At 42.9% G+C, this 21291-nt stretch overlaps 1 protein-coding gene across 1 annotated transcript in view; it reads left to right on the top strand.

The window, feature by feature from the left end:
- Positions 1-20584, top strand: part of LOC134608655 (monocarboxylate transporter 7-like) — a 33808-nt gene extending 13224 nt beyond the window's left edge. The window contains exons 3-5 of the mRNA XM_063451705.1: positions 6262-6390; positions 13582-14325; positions 20199-20584. Coding sequence (XP_063307775.1) covers positions 6262-6390; positions 13582-14325; positions 20199-20584 — 1259 coding nt within the window. The remainder of the gene's footprint in view (positions 1-6261; positions 6391-13581; positions 14326-20198) is intronic.
- Positions 20585-21291: the final 707 nt, after the last annotated feature.

Below are 21291 nucleotides of genomic sequence, written 5' to 3'. Positions count from 1 at the left end.
CTCGGGGCTAACAAGATAGAAGCATCTCAGCTGGGGGTAAACTGTGTGTGTCCTGGTTATTATTGTGTCCGGGGGAGTCAGGTATCTGCTGCGTCGGTCGGCATCCTGCGTGGGTGCGGGAAAGCCCAGTGCCTTACAGAATGTCGGGACCTCTGCTAGTGTGGAGAGTTTATGGACAGTTCCCCTGTGTGTGACCACCAGGAACCTGGGGGACCTCCAGTGATATTCCAGTCCCGCTTCTCTGAGGGTGCTGGTGACCAGGTGCAGCGATCTTCGCCATTGTAGCGTGGATCTAGTGAGGTCTTGATAGACTGTGAGTTGTGCGCCTTCAAATGTTAATGGTGTCTTGCCCCGGAGAGCTGTCATCAGCCTGCTCTTGTCTTGGGAGGTGGTGCAGCGTACAATCACATCTCGAACCGCATTTGGGGCTGCTCTGCCTGAGGATGGTAGGCGGTATATCCCATCTGTGTTACATTTTTTGGCATGCGTTGGCGGCAGGACAGCGGCTACGAGGCGCCTCATATAGTGAGGCAGTTCGTCAGATATGATTGCGTCTGGTACTCTCCTGATCTTAAGGTGGTTGCGCCTTGTTCTGTCATCAAAGGCGGTATAGTGGAGAGAGATTGCTTGCTGTTGGGCTCGTAGGGCCAGGACCGAGTCATGTAGGGTTGTCAATCCCTGCTTAATGCCGGAAATATCGTCCTCTGTAGCCTGCACATCTGTTTTTATGGATGCTGTGCTGGATGCCAGGAGGATTTTGAGTTCCCCGACCAGGTTCTGAAAGTCCCGCTGGGTAACAGGGGCAGACCCATCTGGTATCCCTTTGGGTGTCTGTGCCCTTACTGGGGGTTGGTCTGGCGGCATGGGGTCTATCGGTAAAAATTTATTTTTTATGTTATTGATAGCTAGGCATGAGCATGGGGAAAATATTCGGCTCGGTTCGGCATTCCGAAATTTGGGACTTCGGCAATTCGGCACTTCGACACTTTAGAACTTCGGCAACTTTGGCACTTGAACACTTTGGCACTTCGGAACTTCAGCAACTTCGGTACTTCGGGACTTTACTTGGAGCCGCTTGGTAGATAACTCCCTAATTCCCACGGTATTAGGGAGTTATCTACCAAAAGACTGAAAGACCTAAATTGGTCTTTCAGACAAATTTACTAATACTAAGTAAAAATTACTGTGGCTGCTAACTGTTAAAAAAAAATAAAAAAACCTAATGTCCTCCCCCCTGGCCCCCACCCCTGAATGGTGGGTGGGGGCCCTAAACAAGAATAAGGGGGGGGGACCTAATGTCCTCCCCCCTGGCCCACACCCCTGAGTGGCAGGTGGGGGCCCTAAATACAAATTAGGGGGGGACCTATTGTCCTCCCCCCTGGCCCCCACCCCTGAACGGTGGGTGGGGGCCCTAAACAAGAATAAGGGGGGGGACCTATTGTCCTCCCCCCTGGCCCCCACCCCTGAACGGTGGGTGGGGGCCCAAAATACAAATTGGGGGGGCCCTAAATGCAAACTTAACCCCCCCTCCCCCCAGGTGACTAGGGGTCCCCAAACCCCTAGTCACCCCCTCCCCCAAAAAGTAAACCCCTACCTACCCCTCTCACCCTAAAAATGAGAGGGGACCTTTAACTAAATACCTGTAAAAATAAACATAAACTTACCATTTGATGTTTTCTTTCTTCTAAAATCTTTTTTTTTTCAGCCACAAAAAAGGCCATATAAAAAGCCATAATAACCGACTCAATTAAAAATAAACAAACACTGTGTAATTTGACTCATAACTCTCTGATTGGTGGATTAAGTAACCAATCAGAGTGTTATGAGTCAAATTACACAGCGTGGGAAAATTCCAAAGAACTTTCCCACGCTGTGTAAAATGACACAGAGCACTCTGATTGGTGGATTTCAAACCAACCAATCAGAGTGTTGTGACAGGTAAATGTAGAGACTTACCTGTCAGATCACTCTGATTAGATGGTTTAAACCCACCAATCAGAGTGCTCTGAGCCTAATTGCAGGGCGGGGAAAGGTTTTATAAGCCTTCAGTCTGCACGAGCCCTCCCCGGGTTGAAGATGGATTATTGTTTTTTGTTCTTGTTTTTTTTATTTATTTTTTTTTTTTTAATTGCGTCGGTTATTATGTATTTTTATTTGGCCTTTTTTGGGGCTAAAAAAAGAAGATTTTAGAAGAAAGAAACCATTGAAAGGTAAGTTTATTTTTATTTTTATAGGTATTTAGTTAAAGGTCACACCTCATTATTTTTTAGGATGAGGAGGGTAGGTAGGAGTTTATTTTTTTGGGGGGAGGGGGTGACTAGGGGTTTGGGGACCCCTAGTCACCTGGGGGGAGGGGGGTTAAATATGTATTTAGGGCCCCCACCCGCCGCTCAGGGGGGAGGACATTAGGTCCCCCTCAATTTGTATTTAGGTCCCCCCCCCTTATTTTTGTTTAGGGCCCCCACCCACCGCTTAGGGGTGGGGGCGAGGGGGGAGGACATTAGGTCCCCCTCAATTTGTATTTAGGTCCCCCCCCTTATTTTTGTTTAGGGCCCCCACCCACCGCTTAGGGGTGGGGGCGAGGGGGGAGGACATTAGGTCCCCCCAATTTGTGTTTAGGGCCCCCATTCACTTTTCAGGGGTGAGGGCTATGGGGGAGGACATTAGGTCCCCACCAACTTATTCTAGTTTAGGGCCCCCACCCACCACTCAGGGGTGGGGGGCAGGGAGGAGGACATTAGGTCTCCCCCCTAATTTGTATTTAGGGCCCCCACCCACCGCTCAGGGGTTGGGGCCAGGGGGGAGGACATTAGGTCCCCCCATTTGTATTTAGGGCCCCCACCCACCACTCAGGGGTGGGGGCCAGGGGGGAGGACATTAGGTCCCCCCCCCCAATTTGTATTTAGGGCCCCCACCCACCGCTCAGGGGTGGGGGCCGGTGGGGAGGACAATAGGTCCTCCCCCCCTTTTTTTCTTTAGGGCCCCCACCCGCCACAGGTTGCTCACTGTTTAATAGACATGCCCCTACTCGCGGTATAGCGAATAGGGGCATAATTTACTAATACTAAGTAATCTTTACTTAGTATTAGTATATATGGTGAAAGACCAATTCAGGTCTTTCAGCCTTTTAGTAACTTACTAAAAGGCTAAGTAACTTACATTTTATATGAATGTATGTTACTTGATTGTTGTAAGTGTTGCAAATGCTTACAGCTGAATCCTGGCTATGTTTGTATACGTTTTATTTGAAATTGTATACAGTGTAACATTCTTCTTCTTTCACTGGGTAAGTATAGCAGCTACTGGTAAATTTCTAAATAAAATTAGATCCTAAAAAAAAGATATTAATTGAATATTTATTTACAGTGTGTGTATATAATGAATGCAGTGTGTGTGTATGAGTGCAGTGTGTGTGTGTGTGTGTATGAATGCAGTGTGTGTGTGTATGAGGTCAGTGTGTGTGTATGAGGTCAGTGTGTGTGTATGAATACAGTGTGTGTGTGTGATGCAGAGTGTGATGCGGAGCCTTGGTGGGGAGTGGGCATTTTTATTATTATTTTTTTAATTATTATAATTTTAATATTAATATTTTTTGTTATATTAATATTTTTCTTAATTTTATTATTATTATTATTAATATTTTATTATTTACATTTTTATTTATTTTTTCGTCCCCCCTCCCTGCTTGATACATGGCAGGGAGGGGGGCTCTCACTCCCTGGTGGTCCAGTGGCATTGGCAGTTCAGTGGAGGGGGCTGGCAGAGAGCGTTTACTTACCTCTCCTGCAGCTCCTGTCAGCTCCCTTCTCCTCCGCGAGGTCCGGTCAGCTCCCCTGTAAGCTCCCAGTGAAAGTCTTGCAGCCGCACTCTGACCCCGCGGCTCTCGCGAGACTTACACTGGGACTTGCAGAGGGAGCTGACCGGACCAGCGCGGAGGAGAAGGGAGCTGACAGGAGCTGCAGGAGAGGTAAGTAAACGCTCCCTGCCAGCCCCCCTCCTACACAGCCCCTTGTCTGTATTATGGCAACTTTTTTTATACTGTACTTTTCTAAATAAACCTACGTCTCTGTGAAAACTGAAGTTTTTGTTTTTTTGCAGCCTATATAAACTTAAACCTTGTTTATTTTGCCTGTGTTAGCCTTTGAGTTTGACATGCTTGTTGTAAGCCATCTGGCCCTTTTCACATTCCTTTGCAATTTACATTACCCCTTCTGTCATCTGAACTCTACTAAGTGGCCAATTCATATATGCACTACATAAATTACATTAAATGGCAATATTCTATAGTGCAACAATGAATTATGCACCCTTGGCGTGACAATCAGAATTGACAATCTCAGCCAATCCAATGCTTTCCTATGGGGAAGCATTTTAATTGACTGAGATCATCACTTCTGATGATGTTAGCAAAAGAGGCAGATATGGGGCAGAGACCGCACCAGCAGACTGGAATATAGTTAAGATATTACTATATTTAGGGGGGCTAGATAGAATTGCACTTGCTAGCCAGCCACCACAACAAGAAGGTGTAAAATAATAATAAATAAGACTTATAGGGCGTCTTTAACTGCATACACCCCTTGAGTATCAAAGGGGTGTATGCAGTTAAAGACGTCCTTTTCCTATAGATGGAGCTATGCTGCAGTATTCTCCAGATGTCATCGCAGCCGATCAAATCTCCAAATAGGTAGTAGAGCTCTTACAAGAGCTAGTGATTAGTTGTGAAGCAGGTTCCCTACAAGCACGAGACAAGGCTACGTGTTGAGGGTTAAGCTGAGCTGATTTTTAATGGGGCCACACTGGCCTTTTATGCAACTTTTCCCAACAAGGATGACACCCAGGTGGACCTTGTTGGGAACAGGGACACACAGTGAAGTCAATAAACATAGAGTCAGACAGAGAGACACACCATACATTACACACATTCCCTCCCCTCTGCTTGGGAGATATTTGAGTTAATTACTGTATCAACTCAATTATCTCCAAATGAAAAAGAGGGACAATTTTATGCATTTCTAGAAACACCCCAAAATCACATCAGAACCCCATATAACATACATCTCCTGATAACCCCTATCTGGGGGAACAATATATTTAAAAATCATTCAAATCGGTTCAGGGGTTCGAAAGTTAGGTGGAAGTCCCATTTCTGCCCGGCCATGCACGAGGCTCCTGCCCAGAATAGTTCCATGAATTCAGCTGGTGCGGCTGGTCTCTTTCGTGCATGGTTACCGAATGCCGCCTTCTTCGGATGAATGAATACGAATCTAAGTTGTCCTGGAATTCTCAGCGGTGTTCGGGCCATCGAGTGTCTGAAAATAGTTCCAGACACTTGACGACCAAACCCCGCTGAACGCGTTCGACAAAACAAGATGGCCACCGCCACGTGTTTGTGCATACGAATCGACAGCCACCCAGTGAACCACTTAGAACGTTAGAGTTGCGGTTTGTAATAGTGTCAAATAAGTCAATTGACTGCACACGACTGTCTTGGGTGGTCGATAGGTTCGGTAAAACATTCTGTATACAAATTAGCTGGGTAAAGTTTGTTTGTTTCTATTCGTATACCGTTTTAGGTGAATGGTAGTGTAAATGAATAGATAGCAACAAAATTAGAAATCCAACGAACAGGGCATCTGTTACAAGGGGTCTGTATGAGTAGTCAACCATATTAATTTGCCCCATTCAGTATGGACCATTCGGACTTTAGTAAATTACAGTTTGAATTAATCACTGCAAGCAGCAAATAGTTGCTCAGACTCCTTGAGATGGGTTGACAATAAAAATCAGCCTCAACCAGAATTATGGATAAAAAAAAAGGGTCTTAATAATAGACATTTACTAGGAAATGTAATATAATTAATACAAAAATGGTGATTCACAAATTAGAATGGAAAAAACGAGTCTGGGAATATTTCCAAGTCTAGTTTTCCCTTAGTTTGTCATTTGGATTTTATTCATGAAAATGTAGAGCTAAACAAATAACTCTAAACAAGAAAAATGTATGAAAACTAGGTAGTAACTTATAACATTGCTATACTCGTTAGATTAACTAATGTCTCCTTATTCTAAATTTAAATATTATAGTTAGTAATAATTATAGATCTGGTCAATAATAATTATTTATGAATAAAGGGTTGATGCACAGTCAATTTGCCATAACAATTAAGCTTGCTACCTAGAATCTAAGTGCAGCTAGTTGGTAGCAGTTCTGTTTCAATGTTAATTCTCGATAACATATTTATTTATTTTTTCATTTAGGACTTGGCTTCAGCCTTAGCTTCTTCCCAAGCCTCACCATTTTGTCACAGTACTTTGACAGGCGCCGGTCCCTGGTTATTTCTGCTGCAACCACAGGGGAATGTTTTGCAGTCATTGTATTTGTTCCAGGTAAGATCTATAATTAACTAGTGTCTGCCCTCCCTAAAGTAACAATAACCAACAGGTCAGTGCACAATGGACCAGATTACACCTGTGGGAATTTTGCAATACAACCTTTTGAAAGTCCACCACATTTAACCTGTCCAGCTGCAACAAAATGGCAAAAATAAGGACCCAGATGCAAAAAATCTGGACTATTTGTTCCCTGCTTTAGAAGTCAGCAAGAAAATCATTAAACACTCCAAGGTAGTGCAATGTTTATGTATGTGGAGACTGTCCAGTACAACAGACAGCAGCCACAGGGATTTTTTTTTTCTTATTTTATCCGTCACCTGACTTATTCCTAGTTTGAGCATTTCCTGTAAACAGTGTGCAGCCATCAAAAGTGTTACCTACCATGCTTGCGGTCACATGACCGGTAACCCCATTACTCCTGTGGCATCATAGGTTTTCCCCTTTGATAACGCCTTTGTGGGCATCATCTGAGTATTTTGAAGTAGTGGTCATGTAACCACATTGATTGGGAATCACATTTCTGTGTGATTCCAAGTTTAACCTCTATTTTTTTATTCTTACGTGGGGCTATTATTTACATGTTTTGTTAATGATGTTATGCTCCCCCTCTTTGAGAGCTAAGATTGTCTCTGATGATATCATTGTGTCAGGAAATTGACATGTGATCTCTCATGAGGAATTTTATTTTTGTAGTAACCAGAAGTACCAAACCAATTAGTATGTGATATTGTGTTTTGTAATTGAATGATTTAATTCTATTTTAGTTACATATAATTATATCATTATTGTACTGTCACTGTTGTGACAGAACATCCTGTCACTGAAAATATTTGTTCGTATCCTTTTTCCGTTCCCGTTCGGTAACCAAACAAAACCACAAATTTTCCCTTTTTATACCCCCCTGTACACAGCCCACCTTGGAGCCTGTTAACCCTATTGACCTCTCTTGACACCTCCATCATCGGTTCACACCTAATTGTTTCAAGTGTTCTGCTGGGTGGCTGCCATTCACATGAACGAACATGTGGGAACTGAGTCAGAGGCCATCTTGTTGCATGAAAGCAGGGAGTGGTGTTCGAACGTCGAGTGTATAGAACTAAAATGGACAGACTAACTTGCAAACACCGCTGAACTTCTATCCTCGCCTGCTCCCTTTCCAAACATCTCAGCAGAGCGCTGTTCGGTAGGATTGTTTGCAAAAACTAGGCGAACAATAGCTACCCAGGAACAAGATAATCTGTTTGGTGCTTTATTCGTTTTGGGACTTCCGAAAGTGACCAACCACCTCCACTTTTCCTCTGGAACTATTTTGGGCAGACGCCACGTGTGCGGTCAGTCAAAACTTTACCCCGGTGGCGACTCCTCTGTATTCGTGGGATCTAAGCGCTATTTGGACACTTTGGGTGCTCGGAACCAGGCTATTCGGGAATATAGGACTTGTACCAAGGGGTCCCTTGTAATATTGTATTTGTTTTGGGGTGTTATGTGTTTTACACATGGTACCTCTGTGCCTGGGAGATAATAAGTTTAAGCAAAGTACACTGTTATCTCCCAGACACAGGGACACCAGGGAGGAGTTTGTATTGCACATCTATTGAAGACAAGAGGAAGTCTTCGGGGAGTTATCAGGATACTTCACCTGAAACATTAAGGGAAGTCCTGGTTTGCTTTGAATCACATATATATAATTTTCTTCACTGGGTTGTGTTCACATATATTGTTGTTTCTGTTAGGAGTTTGTATTGAACTGTACCCTGTGTATAAATTGCATGTACCATGCCCCAATAAACCAGTTCACTCCCAGCATTATGTCTTGGCTAATGTCTGTGGGGGAAAGCTATAATCATTCAGCTTGCTAGAATCACTCAGCAGCTATAACCACTGAATCCAGCGCACCAGAGTTCCAGAGAGGGGGAAAAGGAAATCCTTGGCAGCGAGACCCGTGTCCCTACCTGGGTGGCTGCCACATCTAGTGGCAGCTGTGGGATTTTTATTTTCCCCAAGAGTGGATGCTGAACCCGGAACTAGCAGCAGATGGAGAATGGCTACGAGCAGCTCAAGCGATCCACATTGAAGGATGTGCTGGAGAGGCAGGGATGAAATGCTAAAAACATACGGAAAAGGGCTTTAATTGCCGAACTAATGAAGCTGGACCGAACCAATCCCAGCGTCGAAGCAGTTTCACGAACACTGAAGAATCCGAACAGATGCGGGACGATCGGTTTCGCTTGGCCTTGTTCGGGCCAAACCCTCCTGACAAAATAATAATGAAAGTACTGGCGGACTCGGTTGCAGAAGCTAGAGCCAAGCGGGAATACCAACTACACTTAGCCGAAATACAGTGTTCGGGAGCTCCGCTGACTGAAAGCCCCACTCCACAGCCAGAACGGAGGAAGGTACCTTTCACAGCCTTAAAAGCATTTCAAGAGACAGATGAGATTGATGGAAATCTCACAGATTTTGAAAGGCAGTGCGCTCTACACAAAGTACCAGAGGATGACTGGGTAATGATACTGGCTGGAAAATGATCAGGATGAGCTGCTGAGGCATTCAGGGCCATACCAGATGGGGAGATTCATCAGTATGAAAGATAGAAAGAAGCCCTGCTAGCCAGGTATGCAGTCACCCCTTAAGCATACCGCAGGCGGTTTATGGAATTGCGAAAGGAGGATAAAGACTCCTATGCAGAATGCCGCCTCCACAGAGATGCCTTATACTGGCTTATACTGGATATAGGGTGCCCAGCCTTGTCGGGAGAGGATATCCTACAATTATTCTTAATGGAACATTTTTTTAACCTACTTAACCCAGATCTGAGATAGGAGACTGCACACTTTACCAGAGGCTGCCCGCCTGGCAGATGTATACACAGACACTTGAAAAACTGAACGACCACCAGTAAGACCTGCCCCCGCACCGAAGTTGCTGCTCCAGGAACCTCCAACCAACTTCAACCACCTTACAGGGGACTACCTGGGAACCAAACAGCACCAACAAAGACCGGGCCCAGATGCTTCCGATGCCAGCAACTAGTGCATGTAAGGTGCAACTGCCCACTGGAACCCCCAAGACCCTCGTGGGGTCATACCAACCCTGTACCACCCAGGGCCACAGCCCACTGCTTAGAATGCAGAGAACACGTATCCCTGGAAAGAGTCCCAGCCTATACCAGAAGATCCTGGAGAGCATTAGATGAAGCTGATCCTGTTCAGGCTGCTACCATGGACAACCCTCAACAACATACACAGTTAGTCATTGTAAACAGACAAACTGCTAGGGAACTGAGAGACACCGGAGCTACCCTGACATTAGTACAACGCTACTTGGCTCGGGACAATGAACATACTGGATAATCTGTGGCCATTAGGGTAGCCGGGGGCGCTATTTACAGACTACCCACTGGCCGAGTTCACATGAATTGGGGAGCTGGATCCAGTACTGTGAATGTGGGGATTATGAAAGACTTGCCCGCGGAGGTACTGCTCGGAAGTGATTTGGGGACCCTTACCTCAGCCTACGTTACCAGGGAACACTGCGGAAGCTCATCCAGTAATTACTTATCTTCAAGCCCGGCTGGCTCACGTTCTAGGGAGATCCAGGTAAGCGATGACTCCCCAACCCCGACAGTAGACCTGGCCTAGTTAGCTTGGGACACCCCAGAGGAGTTTGGGAGGGAGGCAAGGGAAGACCCACACTCCAAAATTATAGGACCCAGGCAGACACCGAACAAGGGGGTTTAGAGAGGAAAAAGTTTATTTGAGAACAGGACAGGCTATATCGGTTAACAGAGAATCATAATAGAGGGGCAGCCCCATCCCAGAAGCACCAGCTTGTAGTTCCCAGGAAGTATCAGCTGGAACTCCTACGGATCGGACACAATATACCTTCGGCAGAACATCTGGGCATAGGCTGGACGTCTCATAGAGTAACCCAGAACTTCTTTTGACCGGGAATCAAGATGTTCAGCAGTACTGCCAAACTTGTGATGTTTGTCAACGGGTGGGAAAGAACGGAGATCACCCCGAGGCTCTGCTGCAGTCCATGCCGATCATTGAGGAACCATTCAGCCAAATAGCGGTCGATATAATAGGAACCCTAGTGAGACCTAGTCCCTCCGGTAAAAAGTATATACTTACCATAGTGGACTACGCTACCCGCTATCCTGAAGCAGTCCCTTTGACTAACATCCAAGCAGAAACCGTAGCAGATGCACTGATCTGGATATTCTCTCAAGTAGGTTTTCCCAGGCAGATCCTTTTGGAACAGCGCACCCAATTCACAGCAGACAGAACTCATCAGCACCTTTAACTCTCTTCTTCGCCCTGCTGTGGCCGCCCCCCAAACTAACCTTACAGCCGATGCTTTGCTTGCTACTTTACTGACAAGATTGAACCACTACGAAAAGAATTCTCCCCACCTTGCCATTCTCTTTCTCAAGCGCACGTAGATAATGCCTTTCCTGCCCTTCAGACTTTCTTCCCGGCTATTAAACAAGAGGTGGCTGCGCTTCTCCTTTCCTCTCGCCCGACTACTTGCCCGCTCGATCCTGTCCCATCTCACCTTATCATATCTATCTCCCCTGTTCTTGTGCCTCCCTAACACACATCTTCAACTGGTGGCAGCCAGGTGGCAGGAGCCAATGCCCGATTACTGATGTGGAGTCTAGCTTTACAACCATACAACTTCACCATACACTACCGGCCCAGCAAGCAGAACGGGAACGCCGAAGGGTTGTCAAGGCAAACTGAGCTCACCAACTAACAAGCAAGTCTAGACATATCGAAGTTGACCCGAAAACTATTAAGCAATGTCTGCTGAAGCACCATACAAGGGGGGGAGCAGTATGACAGAACACCCTGACACTGAAAATACTTGTGTGTATCCTTTTCCCCTTCCCGTTCGGTAACCGAACATGACCACAAATTTTCCCTTTTTATACCCCCAGTACTCAGCCCACCTTGGAGCTTGTTAACCCTCTTAACCTCTTTTGAGGTGTCTTTTGACACAGAGACGCCGAAGAGGAGTTTGTATTGAACTATATGGAGACTCTCTGCTGGGGGTCTGTGTATAAATTGCATGTACCATGCTCCATTAAACCAGTTCACTCCCAGCATTAAGTCTCGGCTAATGTCTGTGGGCGAAAGCTATAACAGCTATAATCACTCAGCAGCTATATCACCAAATCCGGCGCAGCAGAGTTCCAGAGAGGGGAAAAAGGACATCCTTGGCGGCGAGACTCGTGTCCCTATTGGAGTGGCCGCCACATATGTATCGATAGGCACGATCTTAGATTTATGACTTGAAAAAGGCCAGTGTAGGCTGAAACATTGTCACCCTGTTTGCTGTAGAAATAAATATATAACTATGGCAGTCAGCTACTGCTCTTATCAATACCTCATCCACTGAGCAGAAATGGAGGGATAATGGTATGTTCCACCTTGTATTTTTACTTTATTACGAAGTCCCCACTTTATACAGGGGTTAGTGTAGCTGTACAAAGAACTTGTCCACTACCTATCAAGGGAATTATTACTCCACGCATGATGGTGGAAAAATAACCCACCAGACAATTTAAATGTCTCCCACATGATGCCAGGTGTGGGTGCAGGGGGTGGGGAGGTGGCTATAAACTTAATGGTGTATTGACATGAATTGACTAGGAAATTACTAAATTTAGGCAAAAATAACTAAAATGGGGGTAAATTTGTAATTCCCTGGTGAGTCCCTAACATTTCACAGGTTTGAGAATAAACTTGTTACAGTGGCAAAAAAGTTTTGAATGCTGGAAAGAGATTCTCAGGGCTATTTAATAGAGTGAGAATTCAGAGTGAATTTAAAATTTAAAGGGACACTCCAGGCACCCAGACCACTTCTGCTCATTGGAGTGGTCTGGGTGCCAACTCCCACTACCCTTAACCCTGCAAGTGTAATTATTGCAGTTTTTCATAAACTGCAATAATTACATTGCAGGGTTAACTCCACCTCTAGTGGCTGTCTATTAGACAGCCACTAGAAGTCACTTCCTAGTTTCTAGCACAGGTTTCCTGTGCTAGAGCGTCGCTGGACGTCCTCACGCTGTGTGAGGACCTCCAGCGTCGCTCAAAACCCCATAGGAAAGCATTGAAATTCTTTTTCAATGCTTTCCTATGGGGAGACGTAATGCGCATGCGCGGCATTTCCGCGCATGCGCATTAGGTCTCCTCGGCCGGTGAGCGAGATTAGTCTCGCCCACCGGCCGACGTAATCACTAGGAGGAGCGTCGCGGAGGCGGAGACAGCGGCGAGGGACATCGCCGCTGTCCCAGGTAAGTGACTGAAGGGGTTTTCACCCCTTCAGTAACCGGGGATTGGGGGGTGGGAGGGAGAGGGACCCTCCAGTGCCAGAAAAACGGATCGTTTTTCTGGCACTGGAGTTTCCCTTTAAGGCCAAAGTAGCTGAACTGAAGGCATTCCTGCTTAAGGAATTTTCTAGTTCATCTATTTTTAAAATGAAAAGTGACATTAGAAAGAGCCACACGTTATATGGATATAACATGGACACATTAGAATTTCAGTGCTATCTAGTAGTTTATAACGCTGTCGTCAAGCATTTGTGACCAGCCCTCTTTTACTTTAAATAAAAAAGGTGTGTTTAAAATGGCTTTGCCACTTGAAAAGTGTCTTAAATCTAGTCTAAAAATGTTTGGTCATAGAACTACTTTTCAGCAGACTGCGAAGCACAATTATATGGATAATGACTGAATGCTAGTGAATTGCAAACCTAATAACAAAAATAGCCAAGTTGTGACTATACATTTCTTTTTCTTTTTTAAATGTGGTTTGCAATTCACAGTTTGGTGAGTAAACCCAACAACAAACAAAACTGTAGTGAATTCAGGAACAGTTCTGCAAATTGGGAACTGTGTTTCAACTCAATAATGATCCCAGTTTGGCAATGTTTGACCTAAGCACTGTAAATTCCGTTTCTAGTTAATCATTGCTCCTTTTTTATTATTATTATTATTATTATGATTATCATTATTATTATTGACACTTATATAGTGCCAACAAATTCTGTATAAACGAATACTAATATGAAGAACGTTTTAAGGGTTTTAACTATGTAAAAACATATTGTGAGATTTATATTTTTCTGATGATTGTTTCCCACTTACATGCTTATAATGCCTTTTTCTTTACTTTCCAGCTTATACTGCACTTATGCAATACATGGGCTGGAGAATTTGCCTGTTCGTCATCGGAGCTCTGCAACTTGTCATCATGGTTTGTGGATTCTTGCTACAGCCAATCATTATTATACCAGAAGAAGACCCAAAACAACATTCAGAAGTTGATAATAAGGACACACGCATTACTATAGACATCACAGATTCTGTAGACAATACAAAGGCAAAGACTGACATGCCCAAAGAGGAGAAGATGCTTGAGCCAGTAGAGTCTGAAAAGGATGAGCTTGTACTTGATTTTTCTATATTGAAAAATACTAGCTTTATATTTTACACACTATTTGGATTATTTGCTGTCTTTGGCACTTCTGTACCTCCCCTATTCATTATTCCTTACAGTGTAAGTCTGGGCATACCTGAAGAACTTTCAACACGCATTCTTATCTTCATGGCCTTTGCTGAACTCCTCGGAAGAATTAGTGGAGGCTTTATCATGCACAAGGAGCCAATTAATAAGATTTACATTGAACTGACATTTGTCATCCTGCTGTGCCTAGCTCTTGTTGCCATCCCTTTTGCTCATACTTTTCTGGGACTGATGGCATGTAGCTTCTTTTACAGCTACATTATGGGAGCTGTTGCAGCAACTTACATTCCGCTGATAGGGGAAAAGGACATTGTTGGCATCGAGAAGATGGAATCAGCAGTTGGAGTCTTTGTCTTTATTCAAAGTTTCACATCACTGACGGGACCCCCATTAACAGGTAACTAATACAATTTGTTATAATTATTTTTTTTTATCTCCCCACTAGCCCATGAAGTCACACAACAAGACAAGCACTTGGTTAGCACCAGCTGTGCATGGGCCAGCACTGGGCATCCTTTGATCTTCATTGTTGGCCTCTGCCAATGCCCACTCCAAAATTTAAAATAATGATAACCTGCAATACTCTGAGTGTCTCCACAGGGCTCGTTTCCTTGTGCCATCATAACAGAATCATATATTGTCTACAATGATTAGAGTCACCCTATTTTGAGTATTTGAATGAGCTATGCAACACTGCGAACCCTGCAATATGACAGATGTGACTGTTTTGGTCAGTCCAGCATCCTCTGGAAAACTGTTTATAAACTCCACAAGTATCAGGCGCTGTGTGAATGTGTAATAATTACATCTGACTCAGTGCCTGCTCACTAGTTCATAATCCTAGTCCTAGTTTTATAAAAAAAAAAGCAGGAATGTTTGCACTGATGGAGCAAACACTGGGGCTAAGAATTCTGTGAAATATATGTTTAACCCCTTAACGCCGTTACAGCGTTCTATGCCGTCACGGCTTTAAAGCCGTTGCGGCGGCATAGAACGCCGTAACGGCTTAAGCCCCCAGAAGATCGCAGCTACTTACCTCCGCCGCGATCCTCTTCTGGGGGGCTGCCTGACAGCCCAGGCAGCCCCCCCATGGCAAATGAGGCCCCCGGGGGCCATGTGATCGCTCTCAAAGAGCGATCACATGGCCCCCTATAGCTGGCTATGGATCTGCCAGCAGGGGGACTGTCTAAAATATTAGACAGTCCCCCTGCTGGTAGGAAGAGTAAAAAAAATGTATTAAACATGTGTAAAATTAAATTAAAAGTATTTATATATATATATATATATGTATTATATATATACATATTATATATATGTAACGTCATACAAAGTGTATTTTAATATTAATATTAGTATATATATATTAATATTAAAATACACTTAGAATGACGTTACATATATATAATATATATATATATTATATATATAATAGATATATACACATATATTATATATAAATACGTCTTATTACAATAATAAATAAATAAAATAATAAAATAAATAAATAAAATATTGAAACAAAATTTAAAATAAATTATATAAGCATATGTAATTTCATTCTAACTGTATTTTGCTATTCATATATATATATTGGTAACATAATACAATTAGAATGACATTCTATATATATCTATCTATATATAAAATGCAAATAACCGCAAATATATATATAGAGATAAATACATATAATTACATAAAAGATTACATTAGTAGGCACGTAGATTTTAAATACCTATAAATGCATATATATTAAAATTCTACGTATATATTTAAGTAATTTTTTAACATAATTATGTCATTTGATTAATTAAAATTTGATTGACATGCCTGACAACACAGGGAGAAAGTGCAGCGAATTTAATTCGCAAGCACTATATTTGACCCTGTAACTCTCCAAGACACCATAGTACATAGGGGGTACTGTTTTACTCGGGAGACTTCGCTGAACTCAAATATTAGTGTTTAAAACTGGTAAATTGTATTAAAACAATGATATTTTAAGTAAAAGTTAAGTTTTTTGCATTTTTTTCAAACAAACGGCACTTTTATGGACTATATTATTGTTGTAATATGTTTTACTGTTTTAAAACACTAATATTTGTGTTTAGTGAAGTCTCCCGAGAATAACAGTACCCCTCATGTACAGGTTTTATGGTGTTTTGGAAAGTTAGAGAGTCACATATAAGGCTTGCATTTAATTTTTTTGACATTGAAATTTGCCAGATTAGTTATGTTGCCTTTGAGATCGTATGGTAGCCCAGGAATAAGAATTACCCCCATGATGGCATACCATTTGCAAAAGTAGACAACCCAAGGTATTGCAAATGGGGTATGCCCAGTCATTTTTAGTAGCCACTTAGTCACAAACACTGGCCAAATATTAGTTTTTTGCTTTTTTCACACAAAAACAAATATGAACGCTAACTTTGGCCAGTGTTTGTGACTAAGTGGCTACTAAAAAAAGACTAAACATACCCCACGTTCAATACCTTGGGTTGTCTACTTTTTCAAATGGTATGCCATTATGGGGGTAATTCTCATTCCTGGGCTACCACACTGTCTCAAAGGTAACATTACTAATCTGGCAAATTTCAATTTGAAAATGGAACGTTCTATATTTGACCCTGTAACTTTCCAAAACACCATAAAACCTGTTAATAGGGGGTACTGTTGTACTCGTGAGACATCGCTGATTACAAATATGTGCTTTTTGTTGCAGTAAAACCTAACAGTATTATGACATGTACAGCTAAAATGTGAGGCGGAACTACAAATAAAAAAAAAAAAAAAAAAATGATATATAATAAGTGCATATAATATGAAAGAGGGGAACTACGGGTGAACAGACATATAGCGCAAATTCCAGTATTTGTTTACGTTTTGTTTTGATCAGAACGTGTACTATTGACTCCGTCCTGAAGGGGTTAAATAGCTGGCTAAAAGTCAGCAGGTCTAAACGTTTTGTAAATATTGATGGGAATGTAGGCACCTGGGAAATCAGGCCATGTACTATCCCTTTTGTAGCAAGATAAGTATCAGAAGCACTGAGAAGTTTTAATGGAGGTACAGATAGAGTGAAAAGTTTAGTTTAACCCCTTCAGGACGAAGTCAATAGTACACGTTCTGATCAAAACAAAATGTAAACAAAAACTGGAATGTGTGCTATATGTTTGTTCAACCGTAATTCACCTCTTTCATATTATATGCACCCACACTTATTAGATATCAGTTTGTTCAGGAGAAACAGGGCTTTCTTTTAATATCAAATATTTATTATTTATTATGAATAAAAGCAAAAAAACTGTGAGAAATTGTACATTTTAAAAAAGAATTGTAGTTCTGCCTCACATTTCAGCTGTAAATGTCATAATACTGTTAGCTTTTACTGCAAAAAAAGCACATATTTGGATTCAGCAAGGTCTCACGAGTACAACAGTAGCCCCCATTAACAGTTTTTACGGTGTTTTGGAAAGTTAAAGGGTCAAATATAGCACATTCCATTTTTCAGTTTTTTCACATTGAAATTTGCCAGATTAGTAATGTTACCTTTGAGACCGTGTGGTAGCCGAGGAATGAGATTTACCCCCATGATGGCATACCATTTGCAAAAGTAGACTACCCAAGGTATTGCAAGTGGGGTATGTCCAGTCTTTTGTAGTAGCCACTTAGTCACAGACACTGGCCAAAGTTAGCTTTCATATTTGTTTTTGTGTGAAAAAAGCAAAAAACTAATATTTGGCCAGTGTTTCTAACTAAGTGGCTACTAAAAATGACTGGACATACCCCGTTTGCAATACCTTGGGTTGTCTGCTTTTGCAAATGGTATGTCATCATGGGGGTAATTCTTATTCCTGGGCTACCATACGGTCTCAAAAGTCAACATAATCAATCTGGCAAATTTTTATGCGAAAAAAATGAAATGCAAGCCTTATATTTGACTCTCTAACTTTCCAAAACACCATAAAACCTGTACATGGGGGGTACTGTTTTACTCAGGAGACTTTGCTGAATACAAATGTTAGTGTTTCAAAATGGTAACTTGTATTACAACAATAATATCGTCAGTAAAAGTGCCGATCATGTGTGAAAAATGCACTCTGCACTTTTTGCCTGGGTTGTCAGGTATGTCAATCAAATTTTAACTAATTAAATCACATAATTATGTTAAAATATTACTTAAATATACACATAGAATTTTAATATATATACATATATATGTATTTAAAGTCTACGTGTACACTTATGTAGTTATTTATGTAATTATATATATTTATCTATATATATATATTTGCGGTTTTTTGTATTTTATATATAGATAGATAGATATAGAATGTCATTCTAAGTGTATTTTGTTACCAACACTATCCACCAGCAGGGGGACTGTCTGACACTCCAGACAGTACCCCTGCTGGCAGATCCACAACCAGCTATAGGGGGCCATGTGATAGCTCTTTGAGAGTGATCACATGGCCCCCGGGGGCTTCATTTGCCGCGGGAGGGCTGCCTGGGCTGTCAGGCAGCCCTCCAGAAGAGGATCGCGGCGGAGGTGAGTAAATCGGAGCTGCTGGGGGCTTAAGCCGTTCTCTGCCACCGCAACGGCTTTAAAGCCCATTTAATGCGGGACGGCATAGAACGCCGTAACGGCGTTAAGGGGTTAACATAAGTACAAGCAGGGCCGGCCTTAGGCATTTAGACGCCCTGTGCGAAAAATCTTAACAGCGCCCCCCCCCCCCGTCATCCATGTATGCTGTTATGTTTGTGTTGTCTGTGTATGTAATGGTACGTGTGATGACTGTGTGTGATATGTATGCTATGTGTGATATTTGTAATGGGTATATTAACAGTGTGTGATATGCGTGTATTGGTTGTATGTGACACACACACACACACAGAGTCAGACGGCCATACACACACAGGAAGTCATACACACACACACAGGCAGACAGTCATACACACATACACACAGACACACAAAGGCAGACAGTCATACACACAGACACACACAGGCAGACAGTCAGTCATACACACAGACACAGACAGTAATACACACAGAGGCAGACAGTAATACACACAGACACACACACACAGTCATACACACAGAGGCAGACAGTCATACACACACACACACACGCAGACAGTCATACACACAGACACACACAGGCAGACAGTCATACACACAGACACACAGAGGCAGACAGTCATACACACAGAGGCAGACAGTCATACACACAGAGGCAGTCATACACAGTCACACACACAGAGGCAGACAGTAATACACACAGACAAACACACAGAGGCAGACAGTAATACACACAGACACACAGTGGCAGACAGTCATATACACACACACACACACGCAGACAGTCATACACACACACACGCAGACAGTCATACACACACACACACACACAAACACACAGGCAGATAGTCACACACACAGAGGCAGACAGTAATACACACAGACAAACACACAGAGGCAGACAGTAATACACACAGACACACAGTGGCAGACAGTCATATACACACACACACACACACACACAGACAGTCATACACACACACACACACACACACAGATAGTCATACACACAGAGGCAGACAGTCATACACACAGACACACACAGAGGCAGACAGTCATACACACAGACACACACAGAGGCAGACAGTCATACACACAGACACACACAGAGGCAGACAGTCATACACACAGACACACACAGAGGCAGACAGTCATACACACAGACACACACAGAGGCAGACAGTCATACACACACACACACAGACACACACAGGCAGACAGTCATACACACACACACACAGACAGTAACACACACACACACACACACACACACACACACATAGGCAGACAGTCATACACACAGGCAGAGAGTCACACTCACCTGACAATCCCACAGTTACCTGTGGAGTTCATTGTGGAGGCAGTGCAGCTCCTGGTGACTGTTTGGTGGGGAAGCAGGGACTCCTTCCTGCTTCCCCTGCAGCAGTTTTCCGGCGCTTTTAGCTCCGCCCCCGCCGCACGGTAAGCTCCGCCCCCGCTGCAAATTTAAAAAAAAAAAAAAAATTTTTTTTTTTATTTTTTTTTTTTAAATCGGCTGTGCGGCCGCACGGCGCCCCCTGCTCCATGGCGCCCTGTGCGGCCGCACAGCTCGCACACCCCTAAGGCCGGCCCTGAGTACAAGCTATGTCTGCAGAAGATTATATGGCTGAAAGTAATGTTTCTACTTTTTTGTTTTATTTTCTTTTATTTAGGTTTACTGGTGGACAAAACAAAATATTATGGGTCTGCATTCTACTTCAGTGCTGTCGGGATGGCACTTGGTGCTATATGCTTGGCCTTTGTAAAACCTTCTCAGAATGGTTTGTGCAAGAAAAAGGCACCAGCTACACAAGACTCAGCTGAATTCCAAGATGCACAAGACATGCCAATAAACAATGCAGTAGTAGATGAAAACCCGTCAGGAACTGAGGAAAACTCCAGTACTATAGAGATGGAACTACCTGCCATAGTAAGACCTTGCATTAATGGACAGTGCAAGAAAAATTCACCCGATACACAAGACTCCACTGAATGTCAAAATGTCCAAGATGTGGTGATAGAAATCCCAGAAATGACTGGAAACCTGTCAGCGGATTGATCTGAAAATCATTGGACACCTTGCCACCCATGGGTTTTCGCATTCTTTCTGTTCATCTGCATACATGTGGCACAAGTTTTCTAAAAATCTACAGTTCAGAGGGGATATGAGAGCTCTATTCAAACATATACAGGGCCAGTCTCTGTGCTACTATTGGTCTTTTTTATTATTATACTATTTATTAACCCCTTAAGACCGGAGGGCGTACTATTACGTCCTATTATAGGCGGCTCTAAACGCCGCCGGGCGTAATAGTACGCCCTCCGGTCTTTCCTTACTTACCCGGTGCCGGCGATCGCGGTTGGGGGGACTCCCAGGGAGCCCCCCCGCGGCAGATCTTCCTCCTCCGGTCCCCCCCGGCCATGTGAGAGTGAGGTCCTTGCGAGGACCTCACAATCACATGGCAGGGATAGCTGGCTTCTGTATTGCCAGCAGGGGGATTGCCTGTAATGACAGGTGGTCCCCCTACTGGCTGAAAATAAAATAAAATAAATGTTAAAAGTGTAAAAAAATAATAATATATACTTAGATCATATATATATATATATATATATATATATTATATATATATATATATATATATATGATCTAAGTATATATATACACATATACATACACACACGTACACTGTATAGGTGTATTTCACTATTAATATATATATAATTATATATATATATATATTAATATCAAATTACACGTAGACTGAT

Source organism: Pelobates fuscus, chromosome 1 (genome assembly GCF_036172605.1).
Source record: "Pelobates fuscus isolate aPelFus1 chromosome 1, aPelFus1.pri, whole genome shotgun sequence".
NCBI classification, from domain to species: domain Eukaryota; kingdom Metazoa; phylum Chordata; class Amphibia; order Anura; family Pelobatidae; genus Pelobates; species Pelobates fuscus.
Note: the sequence above shows the minus strand (reverse complement) of the source record. Positions and strands in the feature narration are given on the sequence as shown.